Raw genomic sequence first — 19,270 nt, 5'->3', positions numbered from 1 at the left:
CGCTTAAGTCTATGAGAAAAATTCAACTCAACATCTTTTCCCGTTCAATTTCAATCATTTTGCATTGTGCATGCAGAGTTTATTAATAGTGCTTCCTCGATGAAAATCACTGCGACATTTAACTGAACTTATTATCCTCTAAATGTTTTCTTTTTGATACAGTGCGGGGGTGGGGCGAACGGGTTCCTATATTGCCATAGACGTCGAGCTCGAGCGAGCCAAGACGGAGGGCAAGGTGGATGTTCACAACTTTGTGCAGCTTATGAGGACGCAGAGGATCAACATGGTTCAAACTCTGGTAGGATACGCCCTCATACTAGTTATTAGTACTAGTATACGTGTTAGTAACACGAAACCAGGGAGAATCCATTATTTGTGTCTATGGAGGGAGGGGGCGTAACTTGGGGCGCAGCTGAGAGTGGGCACTCTTCTGTTAATGGTGGGGGCGGGGGCGTGGTACTTGCACAAAAATGGTTAATATATCTTTAAAATGGTGTATTTTTGTGTATTATACGCATAATTGTTCTACGATATTGGCGTAAAAAGTTCACTTGACAATTTAAGGGGGATCCGCTGGTGTGTTATATGGCGCGATTAATTTCATTGAGTGACTAATAAAAAAAGTTTACGATTCATCGCAAAATCTTAGATAAGCAATAATCACTCGGCAAAATACCCCTAAATTAAGTTTTCAGAACAATGCCATGTTGACCTTACTATAGTGTTAATAAAAATGTATACATTACTATTCCGTATTTTTCAGGACCAATACATATTTGTATACGACTGCCTGTTAGAGGCCCTGATCAGCGGCGACACTCTCATGCTTGCTACCGAGTACAAGGAGTTGCTGGCGGACATGTGTCAGTTTGACAACAACATCCAGAAAACTCGACTAGAGGAGCAGTTTGATGTGAGTACCGTATATGTTCTATTTAACATTATATGCAAGTGAGTTTTACCGTAAAGAAATGTTTTGACTCCGATTACAAGGAGCTTCTTGCGGAAATGTGTCAGTTTGACAACAGCATCCAGATTGGACAATTACATGAGCAGTATAATGTACGTTCTGTTCTGGTTATACTGGTAAACAAGAGCATCAAAGAGTGGTGTTTGAAATTATATTTTGTCAAATGGGATGTATTTTTTAAATCTACCGCATTTTTATTTTGATAAATCAGCAGTCAGTCGTTTTTGATTTGAATAAGGTGAATCGGTAGATTTAAACAGAGACTGGGTCAGTAGACAAAATATAATGTCAAACCCAAGCTGGTTAAAGAGTTATTAGTATACATTTATAACATAAAAGGGCTGAGTGTCCGCGGCACTCCATGCCTATTTATTTTGGGAAATGCATACTAATAACCTTTACCTTTCATATATATGCGTTGTTGTATTCATTTAACATTTCTATTGAGTGTGTTTTTTGTCATACGATATCTTAGGCTTCATGCATTGACCCATCAGTTGGCTTCTTCTTTCCGTAGCCTTCCTGTAACCTTATCATGTTCTCAACTTTTGTAGATTCTGCGCCTAATCACGACTTCGTTGGAAAGGAAGGACAGTACAGTGGCGAACAAGCCAGAAAACATGTTCAAGAACAGATGTAAAAACATCTTGCCCGGTATGTATTATCTCCGAAGACAGATAAAAGATGTTCAGAACCAGATGTAAAAAGATCTTGCACGGAATGTATCTCAGAAATCAGAGCAATTAAACATGTTCAAAACAAATATAAACACATCTCAGAATACAAATAGTATATTAATGGAACAAAAACATCTTGCCGGGTTTGTATATAAGAAGACATACATTTTAAACATGTTCAAAACTGATGGAAAAACATCTTGCCCTTATTGTATCTCAGAGGAAGAGAGTTTAAACATGTTCAAAAACCATTAGACAACATTATCATCGCGTTTACAAATTTTAAACATATTCATCATTACTGTCAATGTACACCTTGGACGCTATTTTCAGCTTTTGGATGTATTTTTGACTTCCTTTAATATGAATCTCTCATTCAGAATTTACTATTTAAATATGTTCGTATATATGAGGAAAGAGGTGTTGTTTTCATAAGTAGATTTGATGACTTGACACTGTGCCTGTTTTTAGCTCTACTGGCCAAAGGCCAGAAGAGCTTATGCGATGGTAATGTGTACGTAGTATGTGCGTCCGTGCGTCTGTAAACAATTCCTTGTTAACACCATACAGCCTTCAGTTTTGATTGTATCTCGATGAAACTTGTACAGTATCTACATATCCATTAGAGCTTGGTTCCTTTTGAAAACCAGCCAGATCCGCCCATGCATGCCTAGATTATGGGCCTTGATAGTATAAAAAATCAGTGCGTCTGTAAAATATTCCTTGTTAACACGATACAGCCTTCAGTTTTGATTGTATCTCGATGAAACTTGTAGAGTAATTTGGATATTCATTAGAGCTCGATTCCTTTAGAAAACCAGCTAGATCTGCCAATGCATGCCTATATTATGGGCCTTAAAATGATTAGATTATGGGCCTTGAAAGTATAAAAAAATGCTATTGTGTAAAAAGTGCTTGCGAACATGATACAGTCTTCAGTTTTGATTGTATCTCGATGAACCTTACAGTATTCAGATATCCATAAGTGGTTGGTTCTTTTCGAAAACCGTGATGTTGACCACACAAACCCAGCCAGTAGAGCATATGCCCTTTTGGGCCTCTTGTTGTTTTTCTTCAGCGAACCGGTACCGGCTATATTTCTTGTTTGTGATTTTTTTGTTTTTGTGTTCTATGTCTTTGGCGTTTACCCTGTGTCACTAAACGGGGTTTATGTTTAAACTTTTGGCTACTGAGCTTGTTTCTGTAGCTTTTTACATAATTATTAACTTGTTTTTGTTTTTCTTCAGCGAACCGGTACCGGCCATTTTTAATGACGCCGTACGAGGGATGCAATGACTATATCAACGCAGTATTCACAAATGTAAGTAATACTTAACAGCAAATTAAAAGCGCCTCCAGTATTTTTATCAGTCATTATTGTGCTTTGTTGTTGCGTTTTATAATTAGAAGCATTATGTAAGGGTCTCGTTCCCAGATATCGTGCTGGCAATATGTTTTTCAATTTGTTCAAAATGAGATATTTTACTCACTTTAAAAAAAAGAACAGCTCCTGGCAGGTACTTATTTGAAAACCTAAATTCAATAGTTTTTCATTAGCGTTACTAATGTTTTTTCGGCTAAATTTAGCATTTTCTGTCACGTTCAAATATTTTTTAACAAATGAGCGTATATTCAGACTGATGGTAATGCTTATTGTAACAACCATTTTATTATATTTCACATCAAATTACTTATTGTTTTCGATGTCTTACCCTATAAAACATCACTTTGTTGTTAACACGTTCTTTACACGTGTCTTTTTGCTATATACGTTACGTGACAGGTTCACCCTGCTTCAGATGCCATTACCCAACTCTCGACTTTTGGCGGACTATTTACGACCATTGCGTCTATATAAATATTATTAATATGGATTGTTTACACAGTCTGTAAATGTTTTATTTCAGAGCTACACGTTACGTGACGGGTTCATCCTGACACAGATGCCCCTACCTAACACCGTAATCGACTTCTGGAGGCTCGTGTACGACCATTGCGTCTCTGCAATCGTGATGCTCAACGACCTTGAACCGCAGGATGAGGTTGGTGCTTTCTTTGGATCTTTTTCACGGGAAATCTACCATTGGAAGAAGTTTTCTTTTAGCGCGGTGTCTCTTATTTGGTATTCGTTTGATCTGTTTCGTCTTTAATCAGGGTCTCCTTTAATGTTAAGGCTATTGCACCCCGTTTCAATAAGATATGTAAGTCGAAAACCTTAATCTGCTTAAGAATGCTGAGATTCACACGATCTTATAAGTGAAAACGTGGCCCTAGGGTGGTATTCAATATTCATGTTAAGAGTATATTATGGCCATACATCATTGACTTTATTGGTCAATTATTAATAACAAGAAATCCGATCAGCTACATCGGTCTTAGATTCAATTAAGATTAATATTGAATACCACCCCTGGACTTGTCTATGTAATTTCCATTGCTTTCCTTGCCAAAGATTCCAACATTCCCGTTTAGCATTATTTTTATTGTATGTGCCTTGTATAGAAAACATGAAAGAAAAGCTGACCTGTGCCCCGATTAATACAGATCATAAGGCTTAGGACCTATTTTTCCACGGCGTAACCCGTTTTGGCGTAAACTGCGTTTTGTCTACAAATAACATTTGTAGTGTGCACTCTTTAGCAGCGTAATGTTAAAGACTAAGATATCGCATTGAAACGGGTCCCTGGGTTTTATGTAACTATCAGAAAATGAAAATTTCAGACCTTTTGGATTTAAATAACTAAGTGTACGTATTATGAACGGATGCATTTTAATGTTGCTTTAATGTTTAGCCATAAAGGGGCTATTTCACTCTGGTATTTGTTTTTAGACACTGCCAATTATTCCATTAACGCTTGAATTATTTTTCTGGCTTTTGGCTTGGTTCTTTGTTTATAAATGGAAAGCGTTTTCCAGGAGGGTTCTTGTTGTAAATACCGGACCAGGAATCATATTGACTTACGCCGCGTGGTACAGTTTGTTCAAGCATCAAGCCACCACCCCCCACTCAAAATTTAATGTGAAAGCTGTTACTAAATCATTTAGGCATGTTTGTCTATCGTCTGTATTTCTTGTCTGAGGATAGTTAACTTAGTTCGAGTAAATATTTTGCAATATGAAAATTGTAGAAAAAAATGAAATGTTTCTAATACCGTCTACCAGTGCATGGGTAAACGAAGATATGTCTGACACAGTATTGGAAGAAAATGTCCTCTTTAGGAGAAATATACGACACCTTTATCGTGGACGCCACCGCAAACATAGTCTCTTACCCTGAGATCATATTCAAAATCAAACAAGTTTAACTTAAATTTAAGATCAGAATACACGCCCTTGATTGGACCGTAAAAATAGATGACCAATAGAATGAATGTTATCAATGATGCATGTCTAAATAGAATAGATGACCAATAGAATGAATGTTATCAATGATGCATGTCTAAATAGAATAGATGACCAATAGAATGAATGTTATCAATGATGCATGTCTAAATAGAATAGATGACCAATAGAATGAATGTTATCAATGATGCATGTCTAAATAGAATAGATGACCAATAGAATGAATGTTATCAATGATGCATGTCTAAATAGAATAGATGACCAATAGAATGAATGTTATCAATGATGCATGTCTAAGGGTAAGGATAATACCTCTATTGAATATGGTCCCTGGTATGCAATATTGGTCTTTATTGAATCTAAGAACGATGTAGCTAATCGGATTACTTGTTATTAATAACTGACCAATGAAGTGAATGAAGTCAATGATGTATGATAATATTGAATACCGCTGACTCCTGACATGTCATTTCGGTTCATATTTATTGCGAAGTTTCTTATTCAAAGTTTCTTATCCCATCAATTTGTTATTTTTCAGACTGTATGTCAGTATTGGAGTCTCTCCTCAACGGGCGAAAAGTACGGCCCATTCATCGTGGAGACGACCGCCGAGATCATCTCCGACCCCAGCATCACAATCCGAGATTTCACCATCACCAACACATATCTTGTAAGTTTTTAACTCTTTAGCAAATATGTAGATAAAGTTGCTGCATGGCAAAGACAACGACACTGTAGTCCTGCAAAATTATTCTCAATGAGATGCTATTTCAATCACGGTCGAAACCCGTTGGCTCGAACTCGCAATTCTTAGGACCGGCGAATTTACCTCGAGTCTCGGAGAATTCGAGCGAAGCGGGAAGGCTTACCTTCAGTGTAAAGTCGGTTCATTACATTCAGTTCGAGCCAACGAGGACTTCGAATCAATCGTTTTTAAGCCAATGGTGTTCGACTTTACTTTAAAAACAACCATGAGCTGTTAAGATTCATTATATAATATTGCATTCGTTGTAAGTAACATACATTACACTTTTTCATTATAAATCTTAGACAAGTGAAGTTTAGACGACATTTTTTTACAAGTGAAAAAAAGTATTTAATGCTATCATCTTTAGTATAATGCGGCTTAAGTTGCATAAAAATTGTCTACATTCGCATGTGGAACAGTCGTTCACTATTTTGTAGGATCATTTTCGGTATAAAATTGGCAGTTTTTGACTTGAGCATACCGCACACAAAGATCATATAATGATGGGGTCCTGTAAAACTGTACATAGTTCTTCATTAAGATCAGATAGTAACTACTTCTAAGTAGGTACTCGTCGACTTTATATCGACAACACTTATTTTTATATTATATTGAGAACCTGGTACCTACCACACTCTTGGACATGATATGGAACAGTGTGTGTCACCTTTATTGTCCTTTTTCCGCAGCCCCAAGTGGTGCCAAAGGTCGTCAGGCAGTTCCAGTTTCACCGATGGAGTTCCGGTTCGCCGGTTCCCAGCTCTAAACTAGCGTTGTTTGAGCTCATAGACATGGTGGACAAGAGTCAGAAGCAGGCCGGGGACCAACCTGTTCTTGTACACTGCATGTAAGAAGCAACCACAATATACAATGTGTGTGACTCATCAAATAAGGGTTGCAATTATTCAGATTTAAACGCATTCCTTTAGTCTTTTTCTTCCTTTATTGGTCTCTAAGAGCTTTTCGAAGTGGACCGGCAACGACTGTAATTGATATTATCTTCCTTAATGCCCGTTAATACTTAACTGCCATTTCAGAGAACAAAACAATTACCGTGTTTAGCAGAAGATAATATATATGGCTATATTGATAATTATCCAGTGAAGTGGTCTGTCTGTTATGTATATCTCCTTCAGCTTCCGTTAGGCCGTATCAATTGTCCCCTACACAGGGACTTGTTAATTGTTAAGCGTCTGGGCATGTCCCTGTGGTTTCCAAGTATAGGTTCATTAAGTAATTTCTCAGTAATCTTTCTTAAGTATTTAAGCCGGACGCAGCGAAGCGACCCTGGTTTCTTTTTTCAGGAAGAAATAACTTAATAAATTATAATCGACTTAGTATTAGCCCCTTCCGAATTGCATCAGCTTTAAAACTATGCCGTGTGCCAGTCAAAAAGACCTGTTGACCATTGCATGGCCACCTCCCCCAATATATTGTGACGTCATTTAAATTTGCGTTGACACTAAAGATACGCATTTGCATATAAAACAGTAGGTGTGGGTATATGCGCATGTGCAGTTATATCAATGTACTTAATAATGAAGAGTCGTCTACAGCACTAGGTAGCTGCCTATGCGCGAGTACCCGACTGAGTCCGCATGATTCATTGCCAACTTTGAAGAAATCCGCGGAAGCGAAAGTGCCTATAGAGTTATATAGGGAAAATATGGTTAAACAGTTCTCACGACTTAGTCTTTCAACCGATCTACTTACTTCTTACATATATGTTAGGATAATTATTGCCCTCGAAGATGATGGTTTGAATTTATTGTATGCTTTTTACATTTTGGTCCTTTTTAAGGGTTTTGTTGGTCATTAAAAGTTACATTGAAATAAGAAGGAGCTTAGAATTGTTTTGCTATTTAAAGTTATTATAGACATCCGATCGCTTAGCTTCCAGCGGATTATGATGCAGAATTTTTCACTCTTTCAAATGCACTTTTCAAATTAATGATTTTTGAAATATCTTTTGGTCCTTTTAGAATATTTATGTAAAACTTGTAGAAAATTGTGTATTCAACTGTACGATAATGGTTTTATGGCCCACCCCGCGGCGTATTCACAGCAGGATAGAAATAATCCATCGGCAAGGTTATGACACTGGGTATGACATGTGCAATGTGACAAAAAATCAGCAAAAGTTTGCAGTATGCGTACATGGCTCACTGTCAATTTTACAGTACTAAATAAAGCACTTTAGAAGACTTGCATGACGACTTTTTACGCTTTATATACTTGTCATGTTTTGCCAGGAACGGAGCCAGCCGTAGTGGCTTGTACGTTGCCGTTAGCGTTCTGGTGGAACGTTTAAAACTGGAGAAGGAGATAGACGTCTTTCAGACGGTAAAACAACTGCGTCAGTGTAGGCCACATCTCGTCGATAACCTAGTAAGTCTGACAACTATGTTTTATTTAATCATAACTCAAACTTTTATACACTAGGCTCCCTAATGACATCCTCGGCATCCCAGCGTATTTATAACCTACAGTCGAACCCCGTTGGCTCGAATGAGCTTGGCTCGAATTCCTCGTTGGCTCGAACTAGATTAAAAAGGCCGATTTCTTTATACTGTATGTAAGCATTCCCGCTTGGCTCGAATATTTGAGGCTCGAGGTTTTTTCACCGGTCCCTAAGTGCTCGAGCCATTGAGATTCGACTGTATATGATATCACATGGGTTATGAATACGCTCGGTGCCGAGGATGCCTAATGAAAGCATTGAGGCAATAAGACCTCTCTTTCTAGCATTGTTTACGGTCCTCTATAGCAAGCATAGGGATCCTTGCGTATTAACAATGCATACTTGAAATAAAATGTTTAATCATAAGACAACTTCTTTAACTCTTCCGCAATTATGTAGTGTTGCTGAATAGTAAGGTCAAACATATAAATTATATTTCTCTATTTTATAGGAACAGTATCGGTATTGCCACGAGATCGTGTTGGACTATATTAACAAAGACAATGCTGACACACCCAGCATCGTGGCACCCACGCTGATTAATGAGACTCTTGACAGTGAAATGGAGGCGGTGTGAAGGCAATACGCCGAAACTGAGGTTGACTAGTAAATCCTGGAACAATTTATATTTGGTTGCACAAATAGTCTACAGTGGAACCCCGTTGACTCGAACTCCCAGGGACCGTCGAAAATACATCGAGACTCGGAAATTTCGAGCCAAGCTAAAATTACTATCTTAAGTTTAAAGAAATCGGCCATTTACAGCCAATTCGAGCCATCGAAGAATTCGAGCCAAGCGACTTCGAGCCAACGGGGTTCGACTGTTGTTTCATCATACGATCATATCCACTTCCATGCTGTGCTATGATTCTCAGATGGTGAATAGAATCAAAATTAGTATTAAAATATTTAGAATTTGTTTTTTTGCATGTTCCTGAAAGCATATAATCAGTTATTGATAAAAAAGATATTTCATTTTGATTTTGTACCAGAGTGCTTCGTTGAACTGATAGAAAGTTATGAACCTTATAATCAGTGTAAACCTATTGTGAGAATGTAGGACAAAAGATCCCATGTATAAAAACACCCATGTCTTTATTGACTAGGTGGACACAAGCTCCCACATTAAGGAAAACAAAACAAGTATTAATTTCCTTTACGAAAGTCAACAAAAAAAACGACGTTTGTTTAGATGAAATGTCAAAACACAATGTATGTTGCTGTTTGTCTTCCTTAATCCATTAAAGTGACACTCTTTTTCAAAATCAATACATACACATATATTACAAACATATATTTTAAATGATAAAACTTTAACTTCTTACTTAATAATGCATTAAAGGATAATAATAATTTCTCATAACAGGATTGTAACCGTGTATTTGATAGCTGGAAACACATAAATATTAAATGATTGGTGAGTGCTAAAATATTTACTGCGATATACTACCATACCATAAGGTAGAAATACCGTGTTTTCTGCACCAACCTTTCAAATTAAACTCGGTATAATTATTAAGAACCAATGTTTTCAACATTTATACACCCTTTTTGGTATATTTAAGCAATTAATTGTGGTAAATCTTATTTGGGAGTAAGAGTGCATCTTGAAGAATCACCTGTTTTATACAAGTTTAACGAGTTATTATTATTGATATAACTTTCCTCTCATTAAATGAAATGCAAACTTGTTCTAATAAGCAGCATAGGAGATAAAATAGGGTTATTAGTACTACGTATTGATCCGGGAGGTTGTATTCGACTCCAGTGGATTTTTGCAGAATCGGATTTCAAGAGGCGCAAGCCGAGTGAAATCAAAATCTGCAAAAATCCACGAGAGTTTAATGTGACATTCCGGATCAAAACGCGGTACTAATAACCCTTTTAATATATACTTTACTTGTTAGATCACTTAAAAGCCACATGTTTTCATAATAAAAGTCATTTAAACGAAGCACTATTTTGTTTTATGACGTCATTTAAACATCGCGCAACGATACTTGTTATGACGTGACGTCACGAGAGTGGAATACGGCCGTATTGCACTGGAGTGGAATACGGACTAATGTTTTTGCGACATGAATTGAGTGTGGATTTATGATGGGTATATAATACAAATGATCATAGTCATTATAAATGCACAGGTTTATACTTTGATTTGGGTCATTTACGAAGATAATTTTGTTACGTCGTAAATCATTTTTGTGACCTTTAGTTATATGATATTAGATATTTTATCTAAATTAAAAACAAATGTGACTCAAATTAGCTGAGTTGTCATTTTCACTAACAATATTTCCAAACAAGCTTGAAACCAATTGTATATTATGCTTCAGATTTAAAACTTTTCGCACATGAAGGAGACATATTTCAAAATAAAAATAAATCGCAAAATATCGTCAATATTCATGTAATATACACTTACAGTCATAATGATAGTTATTGTTTTAAGACTAACGGAAGATATACGTATATTATGTACGGTTACATTAAGGCATTTGGAAGGTTAAAATAGTCTTCTGAAAGGTCACTTTGTTATCGAAATATTGCAAAACCAATGCATAATTTGAGCAGCATTAAGGGAAAATGTCCGTATTTGGGATTTCCTTAATTGTCTTAACTTTCTCTCAGTTATAAGATATTATTTTGTGTAAAATATATAGAAAAGAGCGTAAATACACTACTGCTGATAAGTGCCGATTGTCTGCGGTCGTGGCGGATAGCAAAGGGCAACTGATAAGCCCCGCCTAATCTGGACGCGCGTTTAGGTCAGTCGGGTATCGACCGGCTAGTTCGACTGACAGGCCACGTCATCTTTATTAACAGAACACTTGACCAAACATAGTGTTGCTTATTGTTTTGATTTATATTTGCGTGAAGTTTAAGTTTTCGTACTGCTTTTTTCAAGTGAGATATTTCTAAAACCAACTGGTAAATTTTAATACAAATAATGCGTATGAAGTTTAAATACCACTCCATAACACATTGCGGAGAAAGACATTGAAAGATGTAACATCCTTTTCTAAGTACTTTAAAAGTTTATTTGTTTGGTTTCTGTAAATGAACCATAGATGTTAAGTAATTTAAGTAGAATGTGCTTGTATGAAATTGTTATTAATTTGTTGGTAAACGCTTAATGAATGTTATATATCACGTATTGTTCATATGTTATTTATTCATCGATGTAAATGTACTTTTGTCACATCCCTTGTCGGTTTTCATACATTTACTTACAATAAAGTGCTATGCAAGACAAATTCATTCTTATTTTATTTCATATGTATATTTACACTGACCAGTGTCACTTCATTTGTATGCATGCTAAAACCGTAATACAGCTGAGCTAGTCCTGGGCCAAATTTCTCGAAACTTATAACAGGATTAAGCTAAGCTCACTATTTTTGTCTTTCAATTATTTGCGTAATATTAACTTTTTTAAGAATTTTACACGTAAGATAGGAATTATCTTCAAGATTAACCATTTACCAATCAAAATCCTATTTAAGTACGTATTTTGGCTAATTGAAATAAGCTATTTAAGCCTGTTAAGCTTAAGAAGTTTCGAAAAATTGTAGCCTGGGCTGGACTGGTATTCAATATTTGTCTTAATTGGATATAAGAACGATTTAGTTCATCGGATTACTTGTTATTACTTGTTATAACTGATCAATAGAGTTAATGAAGTCAATGATGTATGACCACTCAATCGGTAGAGCGTTGGACTGTGAATCGGACAACCCGGGTTCAGGTTAATGTTACTTTTGTTGTGATAGGTTATGAAATCCTTTCTACGAACATTTGCATTGTACCACTGCCCCTGGCATGTACAGAAGTTGTCAGTTTTTTGCAGAGGTGAAGGCACCTTGTACTGGTTATCCGCCTGATAGTCTGCTTAGATAAGTGTGCCACTCTGTGACCCTTCAATGTGATCACGCCGGGACCCGGAGTATAAACTACTTACACCACCCACCATCCCTGATATTCATAAAACATCTTAACTAAGGCTTAAAGAATAGGCGCCGACCCTACCATTTTTATAGTCAGTTTTAAAAAAAAACAAAAAAAAACAACAACCTCAAGTGCATATACAGAAGATAACTTTAACACCAATGATGAAAATGACATTCTTATATAAAGCCTAATAAAAAATAATAAGCCTACCTACCCTAACTAACTAAATAAGATCTATAATCATTTACTTCAATTAATATTATGTATTAAACATACTTTATGTTAGATCTCTAAAACTTTTCTTAAAACTTGCCTTTGAAAAGTTCAGGAAATCAACTTAAGGTAAGAAATTACTTAAGATGTTTCATCAATAACGGTCCAACAGTCTTGTTGTCAATGAACTTGTTCAAAAGCACAACTCCCAGCATACGCCTTAAAGGTGGCGGATCCATGGTCTAGTGGTAACACACTTGATTATCAATCCAGGGAACGCAGGTTCGATTCCCCGTCGCATCACTAATCGTCTTCCGGGAAGGACGTTAAATGGGGCTCCCGTGTGACAGTGGTTTACACTGGTGCACGTTAAAGAACCATGGTAGCTCCCCTGTGACAGTGGTTTACACTGGTACACGTTAAAGAACCAGGGTAGCTCCCGTGTGACAGTGGTTTACACTGGTGCACGTTAAAGAACCAGGGGTGCTCTAACCAGGGTTACATTCTGTCTGTGCACTATGCTCCAACAACCTAAAAATGACAAACAACTTAACGGAGCTCTCGCCGAATGGGTAAGGCCCGAGTGCGAGCATGTATAAGCTTATGTACACGCTTTCAAGCTGCTCTCTCACAGTTTGAACATTTTGACAACTTTATTTATTTATTTTTTTGTCTTGAACGGGTCATTTTTTTTGCGAAAATCAGTGAAAACCAGTTAAATTAGACAGCTGACAAAAAGTTAGATCGCAGACTTTTATATTTAAGTTCAAAATTGAGGTTTTATTCATTTTTCTTAAACCACTACGAACGGTTTAGGATGAAAATCTACAATTCGATTTTTGTGAGCAATCTTATATCATTGGTTTACATATATTTACGCAATAAATGCTCTTTCCATGACAAAACATAATAAAGTTGTAAAACTGGTAAATCTGTGAGAGTGCAGCTTTAAAGATACACATCACAACAAGATAAGCCGCACAGATTGCATTTAAATAAACACAGTTATAAATGAGGCATTTGCATCAGCCTGGTAATTCCAATACTTACGTGAAAAACTACAGAAACAAGCCCAGTAGCCAAAAGTTTAAAGTGACACTCTTATTCAAAATCAGTATATACACATGTTTAACAATCATAAATTTTCGGTGACAAATCTTGAACAACTTACTAAATAATGCATTTATGGAAAATATTCATTACTGATAACAAGGTTGTAACAGTGTATTTAATAGCTGAAAAAAAATAAATTGATTGGTGAATGCTAATAGATTTACTGTGCTTTACTACAGTCTCATAAGGTAGGAATACCCTGTTTTCTGCATAATTCATTCAAATTAAACTCGGAATCCTTCATAAGAACCATTGTTTTCGACATTTATTTATCCTTCTGGTATATTTAAACAATTGTATTAATTGTGGTAAATCTTATTCGGGAGTAAAATGCATCTTTAAACATAAACCCTGTTTAATAGCACAAGGTAAATGCCAAAGACATAGAGCACAAATACAAAATATCACAAACAAGAAACATGCAACAACAGCATAAAACACAAAATCACTAAACATATGAGAAGTACTGAGAGCTTTATTACTTCTACAGCTATCTACAGCTCTAAACTAAGTAAGAGTAAGCGCGCACATAATAACAATATAAGAAACCCAGATAAGTAATTGACAATTGAAAGTAACTGATAAACAAGCATATTTAATAGCATAACAACACATAACAAATTAATAGTAAATCATAAAACAAAAATGAATTAATGAATGCATGAATGGATATAATCGTCCTGAGCATCATCATAAAACAACAACAACAAAAATGAAACAATACATGAAGAGAAACTTGGTGTGAATTTAAACAAGAATTTACTATCCTGCTAAGCGCGCAAAGAGAAACTGATAGAATGACACTCTCAGAACCCGCCTGTTCAAAGAACGTTACGTTCAGGTGAGCACAGCCACGCAGTAGCTCGTTTAAATGAAATTAAGAACCTTAAATCTACTCAAATAGTCGGGGTATGGATCTTCATGAAACAGAATATTCTCAAGGTTCAATCTCTATTTTTCCAGTAATATTCAACGATTTCGCCGATCTCCTTTTCCTCGATCTCCTTTCTTCCAGCGTCACTCCCTCCTTTAAGAAACATTTCTACCAGTTTGGGTATGAATCCAACAATCACAGTGAATACAATGTGTAGCACCTCAGATTCATCTGTATTAAACTCCGAGTTGAACGTGTACACTAAAGTCAATGTCACTGATATCAAAGTCATAATAACAGTAAGGTGGATAAGTAAGTTAACCATCTCCGCATATACTTGGCGTTTTTCATTAACAATGTTGTTGAACAGTTCCCGTGGAATTCCGGGAGCAAATTTATTGTGCCTAACCATTTGTTTACGTTGAAATCGTGATTGGATTTTAATTTGTGTTTCGGTAAGAACAGCGATTTCTTCTCCGTTCACACGTACAGTTTCAAAGTGTTGATTGACATTCATAACCTGCAAAGTTTTATCTTTGTCAATCACAACATTTACAGCTTGTTCTAATTCAATAGATTTGTTCACAGCGATCTCCAACAGTCGCGAATACCCATCCCCAAAATCTCTTACTAGATGCGCCAAGTAGTATACGAGGGTCACAAAGAAGAATAGATAGCCAAATGCTATGGTAGGAAACAGTATGAGTGCAGCAAAACAGTATATAGCAATCTGAGCCAGGTAAATAAAGCTTTCAAGAAATACTAGACAGACACAATAACCAAAAACAACAATGGCTCCTAAAATTAAGACTGTACCGAATAACCAAACTACAGGGCTACTGACTATCTTCCCAAATCGTTTGAATGAATTTCTAGTATCCATTATTTTTACAACAGTTCCTTTTAAAAGTATTGCGCAAAACGAGAAAAACGGACAAAGGAAATATGGAACGTAAATAAAAACCTCAATCGTACATAAAATTAGTTTAAATAAAAACATCAGTGGATTTATTTTAGTTCTCATTAAACTCGTGTGAACTGAGTTGATTTCAAATCGTTTTCTTTGAATTCTGATGACTTTTCTCCATTGAGAAGGAGAAAATAGAAAGTAAACTCTCTGCTTGCATATTTCTGATGCTCTTTCATACCCTGTGTCCAGGGCACGATAACACACTCCCGACCTCGGCATCTCCCCAAGGCCGTCAAACAAGGGTGAAACATCGCTTTGTCGCGGTAAGCCTTTATGTACGATTTCCTTTAAACTTTTAGGACATACTATAAAAACCAGGGCAAGTGAAAAGTACAGTATGATGACACCAATTGGACCACCTAGAATAGGCACAAATGTTTTACTCATGTCTGACATATCGCCATACAGAGCAAGAAACCCTAAAGGTTTACCAATTTTAACCAGATCTCTGACGGAAATAGTCGTTAAGGGTTCATTATATGAATGAACATACCCATCTTTGAACATATACAACTGTAAATATATAAGCATAGGTGCAAAACATACGCAAATCAAACGTCGGAGACGTGAATTTAAGATTGGATGATTACGTCTTAAGCAATCGAGTGGCTGTGACAAAACGTTTAAGACGGTAATAGGCGAGTTTCCATCAAGGTAAACCCAATAATCGTGCTTGGGTGTTTCGTTTGGTAAAAGCGACTCTATTTGAATATCTCTTGAAAGCAATTGGTCGCCTTTAGAAATGCATGCACCAATGCCAAACAGAACAATAGGAAAAAACAACAGAATAATTACTCCAAGAAAATATGGACCATGCGTAAGCAGTTTCCACTTCTCGACAAACCGATTACAATTAAACGGACGAAAACGTCCTTTGGCAAATGAGTACACGTACATACAACACTTGTAATTAATGAATGTGACCGGAAAGCTTAAGTATAGCGCGGCTGTGTAGGAGACGGTAGTTCTGATACCTGGCACTTCGGAAAGGTAACACATGTAATTTCTTTCGTACTTAGGAACCCCTTCTTTAATCATGTCGATGATTTGCATAAGAGCTTTTGAAATACTCCTTGTTGTTGCGTCACTCCCAAATTGGACTGAACATTCGATTTGATTCGTCACAAGGTCAACATACCGTATTACGTATACTTTAGTTTCCAGAAGCGAAAAGCTCAGAATTCCATACTCTAAGTTCCAGCTGAGGTAGGAATAGTTTCCATGCGGAGAACGAACGGTCCACACCCATAGGTCAGGCTGAAATACCCCGGGTGACGTGTTCTTCACGACTGTCAAATTTTTAAAGGAGATTCGAAATCTTATGAACTCTGATTCGAACACTTTCAACTTTGACCGGAAGTACTCAATTGAAGAATTAGACACAGAGAAGTTGCATTCAGGTAAATTGCTTTTTTTCAAAATATCTCGATCTTTTTCTGACACGTCCGTAATTCTTACATCACCGGATGCATTTGCGAATTGGACCGAGTATAACAAGAAGAGAGACCATATTGCCCATGTCATGGCTTGTTTTTCGAAGTTCCAATCGCAGATAAGTTTTCGTTCACGACGAATTCTCTCTTCTTCCCTACTTGTCATTTGGGGTGCATAAATTGGGGTGCTTTAAATAATGTCCTGCAAAAGTAAGTGTTCCATAAATATATAGCTCAATTAAAACGTTATCAAGTTACATTTTATTAATACAATATCCGACATTAAAGTTAATACACGGAATAAAACATCATCTTTATATTATAGTTTGAAATCTTAGTTCTTATTAGCAATGAAAATACATTATGAAGGTTAGGAATTTCACTTAATAACACAAATACATTACCATAAAAATATAATCCAGAATTGTCGCTTCAAACTGTATGTCTACAATTGGTATTTCAATTTCTAGTTCATCGGTCACACGTTTCCTCAACACTCGACTGATACGTATTCTTCCACTGTGAATAAACAGAAACAAGGAAGATTTTGACCATGAAAGGGAATTTGCTCTTAAGCTTGAACTGTATAAGTTTTCAAGTAGACAGTGTTTTTAATTTAAAAAAAAACGAGTTAATAAAATACAAGCTCTCATTATGTTCTTTGGACTGGCCAACAGTTCCCGGAGAGCGACATTTCGAAAACGCGACGAGTATCTGCCACTACAAGATTAACATTTGAATATTTATACAATTCAATTCAATTCAATTCAACATTTTATTGCATTAAACATATCAGACATGTTTATAGCAAATACAAAATAAATACATGTGCAAAGCATGGATTTAGACACAAATTGTTTTAACAGAAGAGCAGAACATTTGTTTATGGAAACAAATAACAACATACTTATTAGTTTCTTAAGATGTTTGCATAGTATATAAATTTTGATAGATTAATTAGAGATTTATTTGAATTGTTAGATAACAAATTAATAAACTTTTGCTTTGTTGGCCACGTGTAGTAATATCTTTTGATATATTTGGCTCTTAAGTCTGCGTATTTCGGACATATTAGTAAAAAGTGATATTCATTTTCAATCATTCTTTGGTTGCAGTAGATGCATAATCTTTGAGATCTAGGTGTATTAACGTATCTACCACGTTCAATTTGTAGATTATGTGATGAAACTCTAAATTTTGACATTGCTTTTCTAAATTTTGAATCTTTTACATCATAAAGGTAATTTTCTATCCGAAATGTATGTTTGAAAAGACAATATGTTTCAAGACGTCCTGAGTTATACATCAGCACCTGCGTATTAATGGAAGGACTTTCGGGAACGTGAGGGTCAAATGCAGGGTTATGCGAATTTCAAGTATTTTGATGACAAAACACCGCGTGCGATTGACTGTATAGATGGCTTGTAATGACATAAGTTTAATTCAAGAATTTACATACGAAGATGATAAACTTCCTAACCGCATGTAGCTACACCATTGTTTGCAGGAAGTTAATTTTCATGAATGTTTGTGCAGTTAACAAAGATTTGAAGTTCAACCTGAAATGTGACATTCAATCGAACCAATTTAAACTCAGCAAATATGAGTTTTGAAGCAATAATTATGTCCGCAATGCAAGATAATCACTAAGTTTTAAATGTGTCAGGGCGCGTTGTGGTACCATGACCCAGATATTTGTCATTATATTTTTAGAAACACTAGCTCACATTTGGATAACAATTTTGTAGAATAGTGTTATATTGCGACACGGACCTATAAACCGTTTTATATATAAATGATTGCATTTAAGGTCTTTTTGTTTAATAAATTGGTTATCGGATCCGCCGCGAAATTGTCTTTTAAACTCGAAAAAAATAAAATATAATACAAAAAGCGCAAACAGGCTGACGTTAAAATTATTGTCAGTTCTTTTTTAAAAATCATTTACCAATAAGTGTTAACTACTGTTTATTATGTAACTGTTTATCACTCGGTTTTTTTTGCGTATTAAAAATGGAGAACTCTCACCTGCTATTTACTTACATATGATATATTCATTCTCTTCCGGAGAATTTTGATAATTGGCATAATCTGTATTAGAATGATTCATATTGCCATAATTAAAATTCTTGTTATTGATAATGTCAATATTATATTTGTTATTTGACAGCATTTGAAGCTCAATTTATGATTCCTTTCAGACAATTTTAATCTCAATGAATACTTTGTTTTCATATCTGTATTCATAATGAACCTGCATAAAGCCCAGTTTTACTTAGTAGTTATTATTTCCTTATGTTTGTTAACTCTGTTTGCATAAAGCGTATAAATAAACTTTTAAACTTTTGTACAGTAGGGTGCAGTTTTTGACATTGTTTTCGTAATGGCGTCCTCCATCATCAAAGTAAATTCAAATTACCACCGTCTACTTGAAGCGATCATTCATATGAACTGACGACCTAAACGCAGGTTATGTTACAGCACCAACATCAGGAGATGCAATGATAGGATCAAATGA

At 35.8% G+C, this 19,270-nt stretch overlaps 2 protein-coding genes across 3 annotated transcripts in view; one reads left to right on the top strand and one right to left on the bottom strand.

Annotated features, from left to right (window-relative positions):
* The window catches only part of LOC128215554 (receptor-type tyrosine-protein phosphatase S-like), a 90,767-nt gene extending 79,312 nt beyond the window's left edge, over positions 1-11,455 (top strand). For both annotated transcript variants that reach the window (XM_052922241.1, XM_052922240.1), the window contains exons 29-37: positions 163-298; positions 764-913; positions 1,525-1,624; positions 2,895-2,968; positions 3,555-3,689; positions 5,528-5,659; positions 6,427-6,584; positions 7,990-8,125; positions 8,650-11,455. In XM_052922241.1, the coding sequence (XP_052778201.1) occupies positions 163-298; positions 764-913; positions 1,525-1,624; positions 2,895-2,968; positions 3,555-3,689; positions 5,528-5,659; positions 6,427-6,584; positions 7,990-8,125; positions 8,650-8,775 (1,147 nt within the window). In that variant the 3' untranslated portion in view covers positions 8,776-11,455. The remainder of the gene's footprint in view (positions 1-162; positions 299-763; positions 914-1,524; positions 1,625-2,894; positions 2,969-3,554; positions 3,690-5,527; positions 5,660-6,426; positions 6,585-7,989; positions 8,126-8,649) is intronic.
* A 2,599-nt stretch (positions 11,456-14,054) lies between these two features.
* Positions 14,055-17,254, bottom strand: LOC128214366 (uncharacterized). The gene is made up of 2 exons (XM_052920789.1): positions 17,157-17,254; positions 14,055-16,954 (listed from the first exon to the last, which is right to left on the bottom strand). Exon 2 carries the CDS (start codon positions 16,916-16,918, stop codon positions 14,420-14,422), a length of 2,499 nt encoding a protein of 832 aa, XP_052776749.1. The 5' UTR covers positions 16,919-16,954; positions 17,157-17,254; the 3' UTR covers positions 14,055-14,419.
* Between the last annotated feature and the right edge of the window lie 2,016 nt (positions 17,255-19,270).

The sequence above is a fragment of the Mya arenaria genome, chromosome 13 (assembly GCF_026914265.1).
Source record: "Mya arenaria isolate MELC-2E11 chromosome 13, ASM2691426v1".
Classification (NCBI taxonomy): Eukaryota; Metazoa; Mollusca; class Bivalvia; order Myida; family Myidae; genus Mya; species Mya arenaria.
This window is presented reverse-complemented; position numbering and strand designations above follow the sequence as displayed.